Source organism: Aotus nancymaae, unplaced genomic scaffold (genome assembly GCF_030222135.1).
Source record: "Aotus nancymaae isolate 86718 unplaced genomic scaffold, 86718_ANA_hifiasm-v0.15.2.pri h1tg000003l, whole genome shotgun sequence".
Lineage (NCBI taxonomy): Eukaryota > Metazoa > Chordata > Mammalia > Primates > Aotidae > Aotus > Aotus nancymaae.
The window spans coordinates 77,625,425-77,642,576 of NW_026988414.1; the positions used below are offsets into that span (position 1 = coordinate 77,625,425).

The 17,152-nt window shown below is 35.3% G+C and overlaps 1 protein-coding gene across 8 annotated transcripts in view; it reads right to left on the reverse strand.

Moving 5' to 3' along the window:
* LOC135277257 (ankyrin repeat domain-containing protein 62-like) overlaps positions 1 to 17,152 on the reverse strand; it is a 109,396-nt gene that overhangs the window by 25,128 nt on the left and 67,116 nt on the right. For 2 of the 8 annotated variants that reach the window (XR_010344865.1, XR_010344864.1), the window contains exons 13-19: positions 10,424 to 10,637; positions 8,597 to 8,771; positions 6,577 to 7,515; positions 4,755 to 4,907; positions 2,834 to 2,912; positions 1,156 to 1,967; positions 392 to 514 (exon numbers count right to left, since the gene is read on the reverse strand). Coding sequence is in view for 3 of the 8 variants with exons in the window: in XM_064383220.1 (XP_064239290.1) it covers positions 3,228 to 3,323; positions 4,755 to 4,907; positions 6,577 to 7,515; positions 8,597 to 8,771; positions 10,424 to 10,637 (1,577 nt within the window). In the remaining 5 variants the exon portion in view is untranslated. Of the gene's footprint in view, positions 1 to 391; positions 515 to 1,155; positions 1,968 to 2,833; positions 2,913 to 3,025; positions 3,324 to 3,358; positions 4,908 to 6,576; positions 7,516 to 8,596; positions 8,772 to 10,423; positions 10,638 to 17,152 lie in introns of those variants that run through there. The other 6 variants (XR_010344869.1, XR_010344868.1, XR_010344867.1 and 3 more) reach the window with 5 other exon arrangements.

A 17,152-nucleotide genomic window follows, 5' to 3' on the forward strand; every position in this document is an offset into this window, starting at 1 on the left:
AACTTTAAAAAATAATTGACAATGCTTAGCATCTTTTAAACAGAAGATTTAGAATAAAAAATTTCAAGAAAAAACTGTTTAAACATTATTTTGAATTAAAAATATGAACTTAACCTTCTCCCCCAAATCAATCTTATATTAACAATATTAAAAAAAAAACCCACATATGTATTAGATGCAGAAAAAACATGAGAAAATTGAACATTTTTCATTAAAAAAATAATCTCGGTGGGGCCAGGTGTGGTGGATCACACATGTAATCCCAAGAGTTTGGGAGGTTGAGGCAGGTAAATCACCTGAGGTTGGGATTTTGAGACCATCCTGACCAACATGGAGAAACCCTGTCTCTACTAAAAAATATACAAAATTAGCTGGGCATGGTGGTGCTTGCCTGTAATCCAATCTATTCACGAGGCTAAGGCAGGAGAATTGCTTGAACCTGGGAGGCGGAGGTTGCGGTGAGCTGAGAGCGGGCCACTACACTCTAGCCTGGGCAACAAGAGTGAAACTCCATCTAAAAAAAAAAAAAAAAAAAAAAAATCTCAGCAAACTGTGAATACAGGAGAATTTCCTGAACATGTCAAAGGGCTTCTTTAAAATACCTAATGCTAACATCCTACGTAATGATGAAAGACTGAATGTTTTCCCCTAAGACCAAGAATAAGACTGGCATGTCAGCTCTTACCACTTCTGTTCAACGCTGTACTGGAAATTCGAGCCACTGTAACCACTTTTAAAAGAGAGTCAGGAGAAGGAAGAAAGGAGGGAAGGAAGAAAGGAAGAGTGGAAGAGAGGAAGGGAGGGAGGAAAATAAAATAAAAGGAATTTAGACTGAAAAGAAATGAGTAAAACTGTCTTTGTTCACAGACATAATCATCTGTGTAGAAAACCAAGTGAAATCCATTGCAATATTACTGACATCAGTAAGTGAGTTTTGCCACATTGCAGGACACATGATTGATATACAAAAATCAACTGTAATTCTATATGTTACAAATAAACTGTTAGGAATTGAAATTTTAAAAATAATACTATTTCTAATAGCATTAAAATATAAAATTCTTGGGAATATATCTGACATACTATGCAAAATATCTGTACAATGATAACCAAAAAGTACTGTGGAGAAAAATCAAAGAAGATCTAAGAAAATACCTTATTCATAGGTTGAGAGACTCAACATTATTAAGATGTTAATTCTTTCCCATGACATAATGCAATCCCAGTCCAAATCCAAGCAGGTATTTTGTAGAAACTGACAACTGATTTTAAGACTTCCATGGCATATAGATAACACAGAAATGCACAGTAACTCGGAAAAAACAAAGGAATAGATTTAGAGAGCAAATACAATGCAGTTTGAAGAATTATTACAAAGCTACAATAATCATAACAGTGTGATTTTGACATATAGATAGATCAATGGAACAGAACAGTGTCCAGAAACCAGGTATACATCACACTCACTCACACACACACACACACACACACACTCTTAAAATGTCACTGGTGAAGTGACTGCTTATGAACAGTAACTGCTTGATACATTAATCTAGGATCTGTTGGCCTTAAATCACTACCATAACCTTGAGGAGTTGATGATGTCTTTGTTTTCTGAGAACAGTTTCAGTGTGCAAGCTGATGGTTCCATAGAGATGGCAGAACAAAGTGTAGAGCCAGAAAAAAAGGGATACCCACAGACTTCTTGAGATTTTTTTTAAAGTTATAAAACATGATAAACTAATGAGGCATAAGTATACTTTTCATTATGAATGTTTATGTTTTCACATCTTTCAGTAATGTGTATAAGAAAAAGTATTTAATGCAGTATTTATTAACAAAGCAATGGAGAGGGATGACATTCACTATTTACAGTTCATTTCAGAAATCAATGATTTAAATTTAATTCATAATTTTTGGCAACATACCCTCATGTACTTCTGCAGTTATGTTCTCTTGCACACCTGCTGTATTTGAAAAAGTCAAATATTATTAATAATGTTTAAATTAAACAAGAGACATTCTCATGTAGCTCCATTGTAAGTCAAGGAGTATCTCTACTCTGGGTTGATCATCCCTAACCTGAAAATCTGAAATCCAAAATGCTCTACAATCTGAAACTTTTTGAGCACAGGCATGTTATCACAACTGGAAAGGTCCACACCTGACCTCATGTGACAGGCTGTGATGAAAACATAGTTAAAACTTTGTTACATGCAAAACGTTTTTGTAAAACATTGTACAGGCTGGGTGTGATGGCTCATGCCTATAATCTCAGCACTTTGGGAGGCCAAGGCAGGTGGATCACCTGAAGTCAACCAGCCTGGCCAACATGGTGAAACCATCTCTACTAAAAATACAAAAATTAGCCTGGTGTGGCAGCACATACCTATAGTCCCAGCTACTTGGGAGGCTGAGGCAGGAGAATTGCTTGAACCTGGGAGGCAGAGGTTGCAGTGAGCTGAGAACACACCACTGCACTCCAGCCTGGGTGACAAAGCAAGACTCTGTGCCCCACCGCACCCACTCCTCTCTTGCAAAGAAAAAAAAGAAAATGAAAGAAAAAAGAAAAAGAAAAATATCGTATAGAATTATCTTCAGGCTGTGTGCATAAGGTATATATGAAACATAAACGTATTTCATGTTTACACTTGGTACCATTCCCAAGGTATTTCACTAGGTGTATACAAATATTCCAAAATCTGGAAAAAATCCACTTTTGGTCTTCCCAATAATTTCAGGCAAGGGATATTCAATCTGTCCTACTAGAAAAATAAAATTCCTTTTCAATGTGACAGAAATTAAGAGATTGTCTTATTGAACTTCAACTTACCAGAATTTTCGGAAGCTGCTCAATTTTGTTCGCTTGCTCTTTCATTCTAATTTTTAACATGACATTTTCCAGTGTAAGCCTAAAATACATATATTTTAAAATAATTATTTACAGACATAATTTTTAAAAACAACATATAAATTCTGAAAAAATATCTGAAGAAATAATTACATAAATTCTGAGACATTTGAAAATTAGAAAATTGAGCAACTGCCATTTTTCTACCTTTGTTTTGTGGATGATGTGTAAAATTAAAAGTAAAGTAGAAAAATTATGCATTTCAAAATAGCTTACAGCTGAAATTTTTTCTTGGCTTCACATAGACATACTTATTATCTTAACTGATATAGTTCTCATACTACACTACTCATTTGCTTTATAAATACTCAAGATATTATGTGTGCTGCTTTAAATTGTACTTTTGCACGTGGTCTGGCATCTCCTCATTATATCTTAGAGTCTCTGTGAGTTGATCCTGGATTTCCTGTATCTAAAACAAAGAATTGAAAACAACCTTTAGGTGTGGAAACCAAATGCCTATCAATAGGTAAATGAATGAACAAAAGATGGTATATATAAAATACTGTTTTTAAACTATCAAAATGTATTTTATTAAAAAATGATAATAATCTAGGACAAATCAATCTATTACCTGTTTTTAACTAAATTTTATTGGAATGCAGCCACACTCCTGCAATCTGCATATTGTTTGTGGCTACATTTGTGCTGTAAGTGCAGTGTTGAGTTGTTCCAACAGGGATCTTATGGCTCACAAAGTCTCCAATAATACTACCTGGTCCTTTACAGAAAAATTTACTGACCTATGCTGTAGGATTAAAATACAATATTTTTCTTGCTTTTACTTTATATTTTATCAGATACTCAAATTGATAAATTTGGTTAAACGGGGAAAGAGAAAATTACTTTATGGTAAGCATTTATATTTTTGAATTCCAAACACCACTACCACATCAGCTATAATTTTGTTTCTTTTTTGTGTGTATGCATTTAATTTTGTTGTAGCAAGGCAACTTATACATTTTTAATATTTAAAACTAAGCATCATCTTTCCTCTCCAGGCAAACCACAAGAAAATTTAAAAATAAACGGGAACATAATTAAAATAGACAAGATCAATTTCAAATAAGATCCTACAGGTTCTGTTGATTGAGTAGCAGGGCTCACATCATCATTAGGAGAGAATTTATTTACAAGTGTCATCTTAAACGGTAGGGATGTCCATTAAACATGCCAAAGGATAAGCCATGTTATCAAAATGCCCACTTGACCCACGCAAACATCTCAAACCTACCCTTTGCTGACCTTCTATAACTCCATTTTTAAAGTTTTTTTTTTTTTTTAAACTAGAGAAAGTAGACAGACACATGTTGGCAAATGCTAACTGCTCATAGTCATATGACTCTGACTATAGCCCAATATAAAGTCAGAGCAAGGATTTTTATCAAAACAAAAATTTATTCTGTAGAATGGCCTTTCTGTACAAGTTAAACTGAAACCCATGAAATAAGTAAGCACAAGTTCTTTATTCACACAGAAAAGTAGAGATTAAAAAAAGAAAAATTTCTGAAACATTCCATTAGGAATTATCCTCTGAATTAATCTGGCTTGTATCCCCATGGCAATACAAAAATCACTAAAAATATACTGTAAGCAGAAAAAAAAATTATCTAATCTATGAGAAATGATGTGTAATTCTCAACTTTCTTAACTGGAAATATTATAAGAAAAATATTTATTATTATAAAACATAGCAGAGATTGAGAAATGAGTGCATTACAAAGATAATAAAATTAATTATAATTAAAATATGAAAAAAGCTGTCCACTAAAACTAGTATCCTACAACAGTTGATATTAACCAGCTACAGAGTAACTGTTGACATGCTAAGTTTCATACATACCTGACTTCTCATCAGTCCGAATTTCTTTTTTGTATCTCGTGTCTCATCTTCTAAAGTATTTTGACGTTGTGATGAAATCTCTAGCATACCTTCTGACAGTAATTGTTTGTTCAGGGCATCACCCAGTTCTCGTTTGAGTTTTCTCACAACTACCTGATAAGATGTTATTTTTGTTACGGATTTTACATATCACCTTATTATTAAATTGTGTTAGTAATATTTAACTCTAATGTATACACTTAGAAAAGTATCACCACACACACAGATTCTTTCTTTTTCCCCCTCATGTGTATACACTCCTGTTTATTAATGAATCCAGTTAAGGATAAAGAAGGTGTTATCTTCATGCCAAACTGCTGCTGTGTTACTCATACAACAGATTCAGTCCACTGATGAATATGCACTGAGGTTTTTAAACCTCAAAAAGAAACAGGTATGTGGGTGGGACTGGTGGTAGTGAATTTTACACTGTGCAATGTTTTCTCTCCTTTTTATAAGAAGAAGCTCAAATCAACCTCAGAGTTCCTCACATATTCAGTCACCTGCTCATATCCTTCCAACAGATTTCCATCTCAGAAGAAAAGTTACATTCCAATGGCCTTCAATGCTCTAGGTAACCTGGCTTCTACCTCCCTCCCTGATCTTGGCTGCTATGTCTCTCTTCCCTACTCCCTCCATTCCTACCACCCCTCATTAATCTGAAAATGGGGATCCAACGTGAAACTAATAAATCACAGACAGCTAAGCTTATCTTTGTACAGGACATTATATCCAAATGAGAGTCACTGAGCCTTGAAATAAAAATTATGACCACATTTTTCATTAAAAAATCGAAAGTAACTTATAAATGCTAGTGGGAAGATTAAATCAAATCTAGTTTGGTAACATTTACCACATTTTCCCCATATTATAATGTAAGAAAAACTAGATGTCTTTGAAGAATGGAAAGGTCACATCAATGTATAATTTAAGATTGAATTATTTTCAGATTTAAGTGAAATTGACATGAAAAAAAATAAAATTGACCAGGCACGGTAGCTCATGCCTGTAATCCCAGCACTTTGGGAGGCCCAGGTGGGCGGATCACTTGAGGCCGGGAGTTCAAGACCAGCCTGACCAACATGGTGAAACCCAGTCTCTACTAAAAATACAAAAATTAGCTCAGCATAGTGGCAGGTGCCTATAATCCCATCTACTCGGGAGGCTCAGGCAGGAGAATCACTTGAACCTGGAAGACAGAGGTTGCAGTGAACGAAGATCGCACCATTGCACTCCATTCTGGGCAACAGAGAGATATTATAAATAATATTATATTATTTATAAAATAATAAATAAAATTATACCAACTAAGATACATTAAAAGCTATTGAAGAAAAATAATTTTAAAATAAGGATTACACTTTTGTTCATCTGGGAAATCTGGAATTAATGGTCAAAGTAAACCAATTAATTGAATCAATTTCAAAATAACACTTTAGGTATGAATATTTCTTTATATCTGTTTTATCATAATCCTAAAATGTGGCAACATACAGACATTAAAATTATTTCAGCAGTGTTAAGACTACATTATAAATATTAGTCTATATTAACATTTTGTAACTGAAATGCTTAAAATTTCCTGAGTGTCACATTGTCACATCTCTTAGCTCTAACTTTTATTTGCTGGAAACAAGTTACGTTTTTTAAGGTGATACAGCAGATCTGTTTATCATGTATATACTTTCATATTCAACTAGATTCACTGTTTAGCCATAACCAAATATTACTTTAAATTTTACTTCAGGAAGTTTGAAAAATATGTATTTTTCTTGATACTTACTTCTTCTTCTTCTTTCTCTTTTTCATACTGACATTGCCTTTCTTTTAAAAGAGCATATTCCTCTATCAACCCCTTGTTGTTCTCTTCTAGCAGAATACAGTGCTTTCTACACTCAGCTTGAAGTTTCTCTACAGTATCTTCACATTTGGCTTGGATATTAATTATTAATTTTTCCTGATTGTCAGCTTGCTTGTGAGCATCATTAAGTTGCTGTTGATGCAATGCATTTTGGCTTTGTATCTGAAATAGTTCATCCTCTACAGATGGTTGCTTTCTCACATATTTTTCCACTATATGTTGGGCATTTTGGTATATGTGTTCAATGGCCTTCAATCGACGCGGTGTTTGGCTTATGACTCTTTGCATGTGTTCTATAGCCAACGTCTTTTTCTTGAGAGCCTCACTTTCACAATGGAGCTCAGTTTCCAGGCCACTGGATTTACTCTCAGCTTTAGAAAGTTGCTGACAAAGAATCTGAATATGAGAATTCATATTTTCTTGTAAATGACACCACTGATTTACTGTGTTCTGGAAAGCAAGCTGTAGGTCTCTTTTTGATGACTGACTTTGATCACGATCACATAGAACAGCAGTCAGTCTACAACTGTATAATTCCACCTCTGTTTCCAGTCTTTGCTTTCTTTGTTTTTCCTTCTCTAGCTCAGAATTGAGCACTGTATTCTTATCCAATGTCAGAGCATTAAGCTTTTCACTATACCAGTTTATCGTTTTTGTCAATGTTTCCTCATTCAGCTTTAGAGTCTTTTCAAGGTCTTCACTCTTTTTCTTTATAATTTCAATATCCTTGAAATACGTATTTTCATTTTCCTGGTTCTGATGTTTTATTGTGTCTATTTCTAGCCAGAGTCTGGCCATTTCATCCTGCATCAAGTGATTTTTCTGCCGCAGGTCTCTTTCTTTTTCATGAGTACGAGAACTCTAAAACAAAGAAAACTTTCAATTAGTACCCAAAAAAATGACACATTATGACTTCTTCTGAAACTAAATAAGTAATAACCCATACATTTATACAATGAAAGAATTGTCATCTGGATATCCAACTGGAAAAGAGAAGTTGAATCAAAACTTCAAACATTTTAGAGCATAAATTCTCAAAAGTTCAAAAATGTATTTCAAGACAATTAATTTTAAAAAAGGCTTTTACTGAATTTCAACAAACCCAAAGGCATAAATGATTAGTAACTATGAGTACATTTAGAAATTGGGTTTACACACTAACATCTAACCTATACTTTTCCCTATAGTGTAAGAGCCTTAGCTCTGCAGATATTTGGACAGATGAAATTTTCCAAATTCCTTTCCTTTTTCCTGCAAATATTTTATAGATAATTCTACTTTTCTTACATTTTTAGAGTCAGTTTTAAGAATGACAGGTATTGATAAATGATAAATCTAGGCATTGTACTAAGCACTTTTATATGCATACATCAATTCAGTCATTTAGTTATCACAATTCTGAAGGGAAAGTTTAAAAATACAAGAAGCTGCTGGATTTTCCCCAGGTCTTCTGACTCCTAGTGCTCCTCCACCAGATCATGGTTACTTCCATGAAGTAGATATGCAAATACAATAAAAATCTTTTCTTTCAAAACACCAAAAGTAAAGAAGATAACATTTATAAAGCTCTTCTTAGGACATCATGAGATTATGTACTATTATGATAACTTTTATTTCATTTTCACAATGCTTGAAACCATAATTAATGTGAAATAGAAAAAACTATATTGAACTATATCACTAGGAACAAATTACTTATCTATAAAATATCACTAAGTATATATCATGGAATATCATTGTTTTCCAAAGGTCTTTGAACTGAAATAAAATACTACTTTGATGCCAAGATTTACAATAAATAATTGTAGCTATAAGTGTCATTCATTTTTAAGATGAAACAAAATTTGTGGTTTTAGAACTAAATATATATTAAGTCAAAGGGATATTATAATATTAACAAAATAATATTAGAAATATAAAATTTTACCAAATGTTAATGTACCTGATATAAATTATTTCTTACAGTCTTCAATTTCATTTCCAATGATTTGAGAATCAGTTGAAGTTTTTTTGCTCCAACTTGTGTCCAATATTGCTTTTCCATTATTTCGAACTCTTCTGTACCTTTTTCATACTTTTCAGGCTTTCTTCTTTTTTCTTCTTGTTGTAAGATTAATCTGTGGTTAAATATACTTATCTTAAAATCCTTTAAAAACAAAGCACTCGTATGCTGGTTTATTTTCCTAATAAAGTGCTCATGCTCTTGAATATTTTTTCTTTCTGGTTTTCATGTTAATTTCTCACTTCAATGTCTTCCAAAGGACATATATAAATTGAAAAGTAGTAAGGAATAAACATTCTGCTAATTGATTAGCTTCTGTTACTAATAACTCTAGTAAATATTATTGAAAAGGACATTGAAAATTCTTAGGTAAAGTTGCAAGCTAAAAATTACCTTTTCTTCACACATTAATAATTACTCCTCAGTCAGAATGAATCATTTAGAGTAAGCTAATTAAAAAGAAGTTATTTTTTATAAATAAGTTGATACCTTCAGCAGAAATAAATTTTCATATTCATGAAATATTGCAGGTATCCCTAAACATGATTTACATTGTAAGATAGCACCTTCAGGTGTCTTCTTGCAACATTTATCTGCAGATAACTATCATCCAAGCCTCGGCTAAGGAATCTAAGATGTTACCCCATACCTTTTATGTTTCTTTTTTTAATAACACTTTTAACTTACCCTATTGATTATTATGTATTTTACAAACAATGTTAAAATCCATTCTCAAACAAGACAAAATTTAATATTTAAACAGTAAAGAGTAATATGTGCTTTCAGCATAGAATCTTGATTTAATTTAATCTCTGTAGCAGAGACAGATGTTGACTAAGCTAATCAGTAATCACTAAAAGTAAAATTCCATTTTACTTTTAATTCCTTGCATACTAAAAGTAAAACTAGGCCAGGCATGGTTGCTCATGCTGTCATCAGTGGATAATTTGCAGTCAGGAGTTTGAGACCAGTCTGGCCAAGGCCAGTGGATAACTTGCAGTCAGGAGTTTGAGAACAATCTGGCCAACACAGCAAAACCCTATCTCTGCTTAAAAAAAAAAATTAGCCAGGCATGGTGATGCATGCCTGTAATCCCAACTACTTGGGAGGCTGAGGCACAAGAATCACTTGAACACAGGAGCAGAGGTTGCAGTGAGCTGAGATTCCACCACTGCACTGCAACCTGGGTGACAGAGCAAAACTCTGTCTCAAAAAAATAAATAAATAAATAAAAATAAATAAAACTGAATAATTTTAGAAATAATTACTCTGGGTGGAGAAAAATATCCATGTCATACTCTGTTGAATTATAAATTAATATAAACTTTCTTAAGAACAACTTAGAAATATTCATCAAAAATCTTTTTTAAAAGCTCCTATACTCTAACCAGATAGCTCTATTTTGAAACATTTTTCCAAAGTAAATGAATAGAAATGGAGAAAATTATGGCTATGTAGGATGTTCCTTACAGCATTAATACAATAAATTAAGACCCCAATTTCAATTTATTAAATAATGAGATTGCCATAGAGTAGAAATCTATATAATCATTTAAACAATGATTTAAAGGAATATGCAATTAATTATTAGAGAAATATTCACAATTAAGAGCTTGTGATATTATACCCAAGAATTTCACATTCCACAATTTTAAGAAGTTTTTTTCTCTATTAAACCCTAGAAGGTAAGTCAACTATTATAAAAATTATCCTACATATCTTTAGTATAAACAGCTCAAATATTTCTTTAAAACTAGAATGTTTTACCTTAAATTATGGAGCTCTTGTTTCCATTCAAGTTTCTGATGCTCTGACTGTGATTCGGTTTTGTCTGTTTCAGACAGTTCCTTTTGTAGTGTACTAATCTTATTTTTCATTTTTTGAAATTTCACTGTAAGTTGTTCACAGTAATATATTTTATGTTCTACTAATATTTCATGTGCAGATACTGCATTCTTGATTTTCAATAGGCTAACAAAATCTGTAACCAAGGGAAAACAAAATAGAGATAAAATACATGAGTAGGGTTTTAGATATAAAGGACTGTGGATATCAACATGGCAATCATTCATACACTGAATGAGTATGTATATATTGACTGCCTGCAATGTGGAAATTATAGAAAGAGCTTCAGATAAAACAGACAACACGTCCGACCTTGTTTAGCTTAAAGCATAGTGAAGAACAAAGACAAAGGTGACAAATATAAATTCAGATAGCTGCTTTAAGAATACATAGTTTTATAATCACATAAGAGAATTTGACCTATAATTGCCCAAGGGAAGATTTCCCTGAGGAAGAGAAGGCTACACTGAGAAATGAAAAATGAGAAGGAAGCACTTGAGCAAAGGAGGAAGCAGAGCACTCTGGCTAGTCTGATGCATGTTCTGGAGCTCTGCTGCAATCTGCTTCCAGCCAAGAGGGAGCAACGGGTGCTGATTTTCTTTCTTACCTGAAGCCAAAAACAACCAGGCAAAATAATGAAACAATGCCTTTCAACACAGTGGACTTTGGTAATGAGGATGGTAATCACTGAAAGACAAGAAACAAATGTAGGCCTTACAAAAGTCCCAGCTTTTTGTGTGGACAGAGCTCCCAGGCCATGACAAAGGGAGAAAATCTGACACAAGATTCCCTGAGCTGTGGTGGTGACGCTAAGAGTCTGGTAAAATGAAAGCAGAGAGAAATCACAGGACAGAACACTTGAGAGGAGAAAGCAGCAGAGGAAACAAACCCTGGACATCTGCAGAGGTCCACTCTAAAGTATTTAATAGAATAATGAAAAAAATCCACATGTGCTAGGAAACTTCCTAAGACCAAGGCGGCAGGGAAAACAATAGAACAAGATTAGAAGAAACAATGTCTGCTGTTCTCGAAGCGCCCAGAAGAGGGTCCATTCCCAGGAGCCAGGTCCAAAAACTCATACTTCACAGGACAAGAAATAATCAGGAAACTCTTGCCTCAGGAGTGGCAAATTACCCAAAATCTAAAAGCAAGAAAAAAAAGAATTCTGTTTATAAGTAAATGACTGTACCCCCAAAAAACCTGCGACAATAAGTGGAGGCATGTAAGATATTTCTTTAAAAATCAAACCATACTTGCAGAAATGCCAATTGCAATGTCAGAGGTAAAAATGACAGAGGCTGAAAATAAACACAGATTAAACATCACAATCATAAATTTGACATGATGAACTATGAGAAACCTTCAAGCAACTAATATATGTCCCCAAATAGGAAGAAAGACAGAAAAGAAAACTGAAAAAAAAAAATGGCCAAAAACATTCTAAACTTGGCAAAATCCATAATCCCACAGATCCAGGAAGGAACTGTCTGGGAAAAAAAATAAAAGGGTACCACTGTCATTTTCTTATGCCATCTATGATGTGGTATAACATCACTTGAAGGCAGACTGTGATAGGTTAAAATTATATACCATAAATCTGAAATAAGCCACTAAGAGAGCAAACAGTTACATACAATCAACCAAAAAAGAAATGTGAAATTAAACTATAGAAAATAGCTGACTAATCTAAAGGAAAGCAGAAAAAGAAGAAAAGAGGAACAAATAACAGCGAGACTAACAGCAATCGAACAGCATAATGACAAAAAACGTAACTATATTGATAATCACAATATAAATGAAACTGGTTTATAAGCCTCAATTAAAAAGCAGACTGACAGACTCAATAAGAAAGCAATACCTAACTACATGCTGTCTATACGAAGTGCACTTTAATCGTAAAGACATAAATTGGCTACAAGAATAGGAAAACAATACATGCTAACACTTTTCAGAAGACTACTGAGAAGAAATGGTTGTATTAACATTAAAGTCGATTTCACAGCAAAAACATTTCCAGCAATAAATAAGGTCATGTCATAATGATAAAAGTTTCATTTAATCAAGAAGACATAATAATCCAAAATGTTTATGCCCCTAATGTCATAAGAAATTCAAAATGCAGAAGGCCAAAGTGGATAGAACTACAAAAAGAAATAGCCAATTTCTAAGTAATCTGAGGTTTCAATACCTTTTACTCAAGAAGTGATAGAACAAGGAGACAGAAAATTAGGAAGAACAGAGCAGACTTATCACCATGCTTTTCAAGTATCTATGGAACACTTATTAAAATAGACAATATTTTAGGCCATATAATAAATCTCATTAAAAAGATTTCAGTAGAAGGCCAAATAGGAACAGCTCCAGATTGCAGTTCCCAGTGAAAACGCAGAGGGTGAGTGATCACTGCATTTCCAAATGAATTTTGAATGCCCACAGACCTGGAGATTCCTGGGCCGAAAATCACCACGAGTCTCTAGCGCAGTTGTTTCAGCTGGTGCAGTGAGTTGCTGCACAGAAACTCAAAGAAATTTGGGTGCTATTTCAACTGGTGACTAGAACGCCTGAGACACAGAGTCACCCGTTCAACTGAAAAAAAGGGGGCTGAAACAGAGAGCCAGTTGATCTGGCTCAGCTGGTCCCATGCCCACAAAGACCAGCAATCTGAAACGCTCTGGATTCAGTGTTTCACAGCAAGCACAGCTGGACTGGGGATGGTCCAGCTCTGCGGGGGGAAGGGCGTCCGCCATTACCGAGAAAATCCTACATTACCAAGAATTAAATCCATTAAATCAGCCATTACAGAGACAGTCTGCCATTACTGAGGCAGACCACCATTACTGAGACAGTTCTAACTATACTCCTATAAAAAAAACTGCAAGGAAGTTCACACAGCAGCTGGGCAGGGCCATGGCAGCTCAGCAACGCCGATGCCGGCAGACTGTGACTAGGCTACCTCCTCGCTGGCCAGGTCATCTCTGAAAAAAGACAGAAGAATGTCAGGAACTTATAAATAAAGCCCCACCTTCCTGGGACAGAGCACCTGGGAAAAAAGGTGGTTATGAGTTCTGCTGCAGCAGATTTAAATGTACCTGCCCAGCAACTCTAACCAGAACAACAGAGCTCACAGCTCAGCACTTGAGCTCCTATAAGGGATAGACTGTCTCCTCAAGCAGCTCCCCGATCCCTGTATAACCAAAGAGACACCTCATAAAGGAGAGCTCAGGCTGATATCTGGCGGGTATCCTTCTGGGACAAAGATAAAAGAAGAATAGGGGCCGGGCGCGGTGGCTCATGCCTGTAATCCCAGCACTTTGGGAGGCCGAGGTGGGGGGATCATGAGGTCAAGAGATCGAGACCATCCTGGTCAACATGGTGAAACCCCCTCTCTACTAAAAATACAAAAAATTACCTGAGCATGGTGGCGTGTGCCTGTAATCCCAGCTACTCAGGAGGCTGAGGCAGGAGAATTGCCTGAACCCAGGAGGCGGAGGTTGTGGTGAGCCGAGATCTCGCCATTGCACTCCAGCCTGGGTAACAAGAGCAAAACTCCGTCTCCAAAAAAAAAAAAAACCTAGCAGCAACCCTCACTGTTCTGAAGCCACTGCAGGTGGTCCCCAAGCAAGTAGGGTCTGAAGTGGACCTCCAACAGTCCTACAGCAGGGGAGCCTGACTGTTAGAAGGAAAACTAAGAAACAGAAAGAAACAACTTCATCAGCAACAAAAATGACATCCACTCAGAGACCCCATCTGAAAGTCAACAACCACAAAGACCACAGATAGATAAATGCACAAAGATGGGAAGAAACCAGTACAAAAAGGATGAAAATACCCCAAACAAGAATGCCACTCCTCCTCCAAGAGATCGAAACTTCTCACCATCAAGGGAACAAGTCTGGATGGAGAATGAGTCTGATGAATTGACAAAAAGAAGCTTCAGAAGGTGGGTAATAACAAACATATCTGAGCTAAAAAGTCATGTTCTAACCCAGAGCAAAGAAACTAAGAAAGTTGAAACAAGGTTTGAAGAAATGCTAATGAGAATAAACAGCTTAGAGAAGAATATAAACAACTTAATGGAGCTGAAAAACACAGCACGAGAACTTCGCGAAGCATACACAAGTTTCAATAGTCGAATCGACCAAGCAGAAGAAAGGATATCAGAGATTGAAGATCAACTCAATGAAATAAAACAAGAAGGAAAGATTAGAGAAAAAAAGAGTAAAAAGAAATGAACAAAGCCTCCAAGAAATATGGGATTACGTGAAAAGACCTAATCTACGTTTGACAGGTGTACCTGAATGTGATGGGGAGAATGAATCCAAACTGGAAAACACTCTTCAGCATATTATCCAGGAGAACTTCCCCAACCTAGCAAGGCAGGCCAACATTCAAGTCCAGGAAATACAGAAAACACCACAAAGATATTCCACAAGAAGAGCAACCCCAAGGCACATAATCATCAGATTCACCAGGGCTGAAATGAAGGAAAAAGTGCTAAGGGCAGTCAGAGATAAAGGATGGGTTACACACAAAGGGAAGCCCATTAGACTCACAGTAGATCTCTCCATAGAAACCCTACAAGCCAGAAGAGAGTGGGGGCCAATATTCAACATCCTTAAAGAAAGGAACATTCAACTTAGAATTTCATATCAGCCAAACTAAGCTTCATAAGCAAAGGAGAAAGAAAATCCTTTATAAACAAGCAATTGCTCAGAGATTTCATCAGCACCAGGCCTGCTTTACAAGAGCTCCTGAAAGAAGCACTAAACTTAGAAAGGAACAACCAGTACCAGCCACTCCAAAAACATACCAAATGGAAGGAGCATCGACAAAATGAAGAAACTGCATCAACTAATGGACAAAACAACCAGCTAGCATCAAAATGGCAGGATCAAATTGAAACATAACAATATTAACCTTAAATGTAAATGGTTAAATGCCCAAATCAAAAGACACAGACTGGCAAATTGGACAAAAAGTCAAAACCTATCAGTGTGCTGTATCCAGGAAACCCATCTCACATGCAAGGATACACATAGGCTCAAAATAAAGGGATGGAGGAAGATCTACTGAGAAAATGGAGAGCAAAAAAAGCAGGAGTTCCAATCCTAGTCTCTAATAAAATAGACTTTAAACCAGCAAAGATCAAAAGAGACAAAGAAGGGCATTACATAATGGTAAAAGGATCAATAAAACAAGAATAGCTAACGATCCTAAATATATAAGTGCCCAATACAGGAGCACCCAGATACATAAAGCAAGTTCTTAATGACCTACAAAGACACTTAGACTCCCACACAATAATAGTAGGAGACTTAAACACTCCACTGTCAATATTAAACAGATCGACGAGACAGAAAATTAACAAGGATATCCAGGACTTGAACTCAGACCTGGACCAAGCAAACCTAATAGACATTTACAGAACTCTCCACCCCAAATTCAAAGAACATACATTCTTCTCAGCACCACATCACACATAAAACTGACCACATAATTGGAAGTAAATCACTCCTCAGCAAATGCAAAAGAATGGAAATCATAACAAACAGTCTCTCAGACCACAGCAAAATCAAATTAGAAGTCAGAATTCAGATACTAACTCAGAACCACACAACTTCCTGGAAGCTGAACAACTGGCTCTTGAATGTTGACTGGATAAATAATGAAATGAAGGCAGAAATAAAGATGTTTTTTGAAACCAAATGAGAACGAAGACACAATGTACCAGAATCTCTGGGGCACATTTAAAGCTGTGTCTAGAGGAAATTTTGTACCAATAAATGTCCACAAGAAAAGCAAGGAAAGATATAAAATCGACACTCTATCATCAAAATTGAAAGACCTCGAGGAGCAGTATCAAAAAAACTCAAAAGCTAGCAGAAGACAAGAAATAACTAAGATCAGAGCAAAACTGAAGGACATAGAGACACAAAAAACCCTTCAAAAAAATCAATAAATCCAGAGGCTGTTTTTTTGAAAAGATCAAAAAAATAGACAGACCACTAGTCAGATTAATAAAAAAGAAGAGAGAATAATCAAATAGATGCAATAAAAATGATAAAGGGGATATCACCAAAGATTAAACAGAAATACAAACCACCATCAGAGATTACTATATACAACTCTATGCACATAAACCAGTAACCTGGAAGAAATGGATAAATTCGTGGACACTTACACCCTTCGAAGCCTAAACCAGGAAGAAGTTGAAACCCTGAATAGACCAATAACAAGGCCTGAAGTTGAGGCAGCAATTAATAGCCTACCAACCAAAAAAAGCCCAAGTACAGATGGGTTCACAGCCAAATTCTACCAGACATGAAAAGAGGAACTGGTATCACTCCTGAAGCTAATCCAAAAAATCCAAAAAATCCAAAAAGAGGGAATCCTCCCCAAATCTTTTTATGACACCAATATCCTGATACCAAAATCTGGCAGAGACTCGACAGGAAAAGAAAACTTCAGGCCACTATCCAGGATGAACATAGATGCAAAAATCTTCAATAAAATACTGGCAAACTGATTGCAACAGCACATCCAAAAGCTTATCCATCACGATCGAGTAGGCTTCATTCTGGGGATGCAAGCCTGGTTCAACATATACAAGTCTATAAACATAATTCACCACATAAACAGAACCAAAGACAA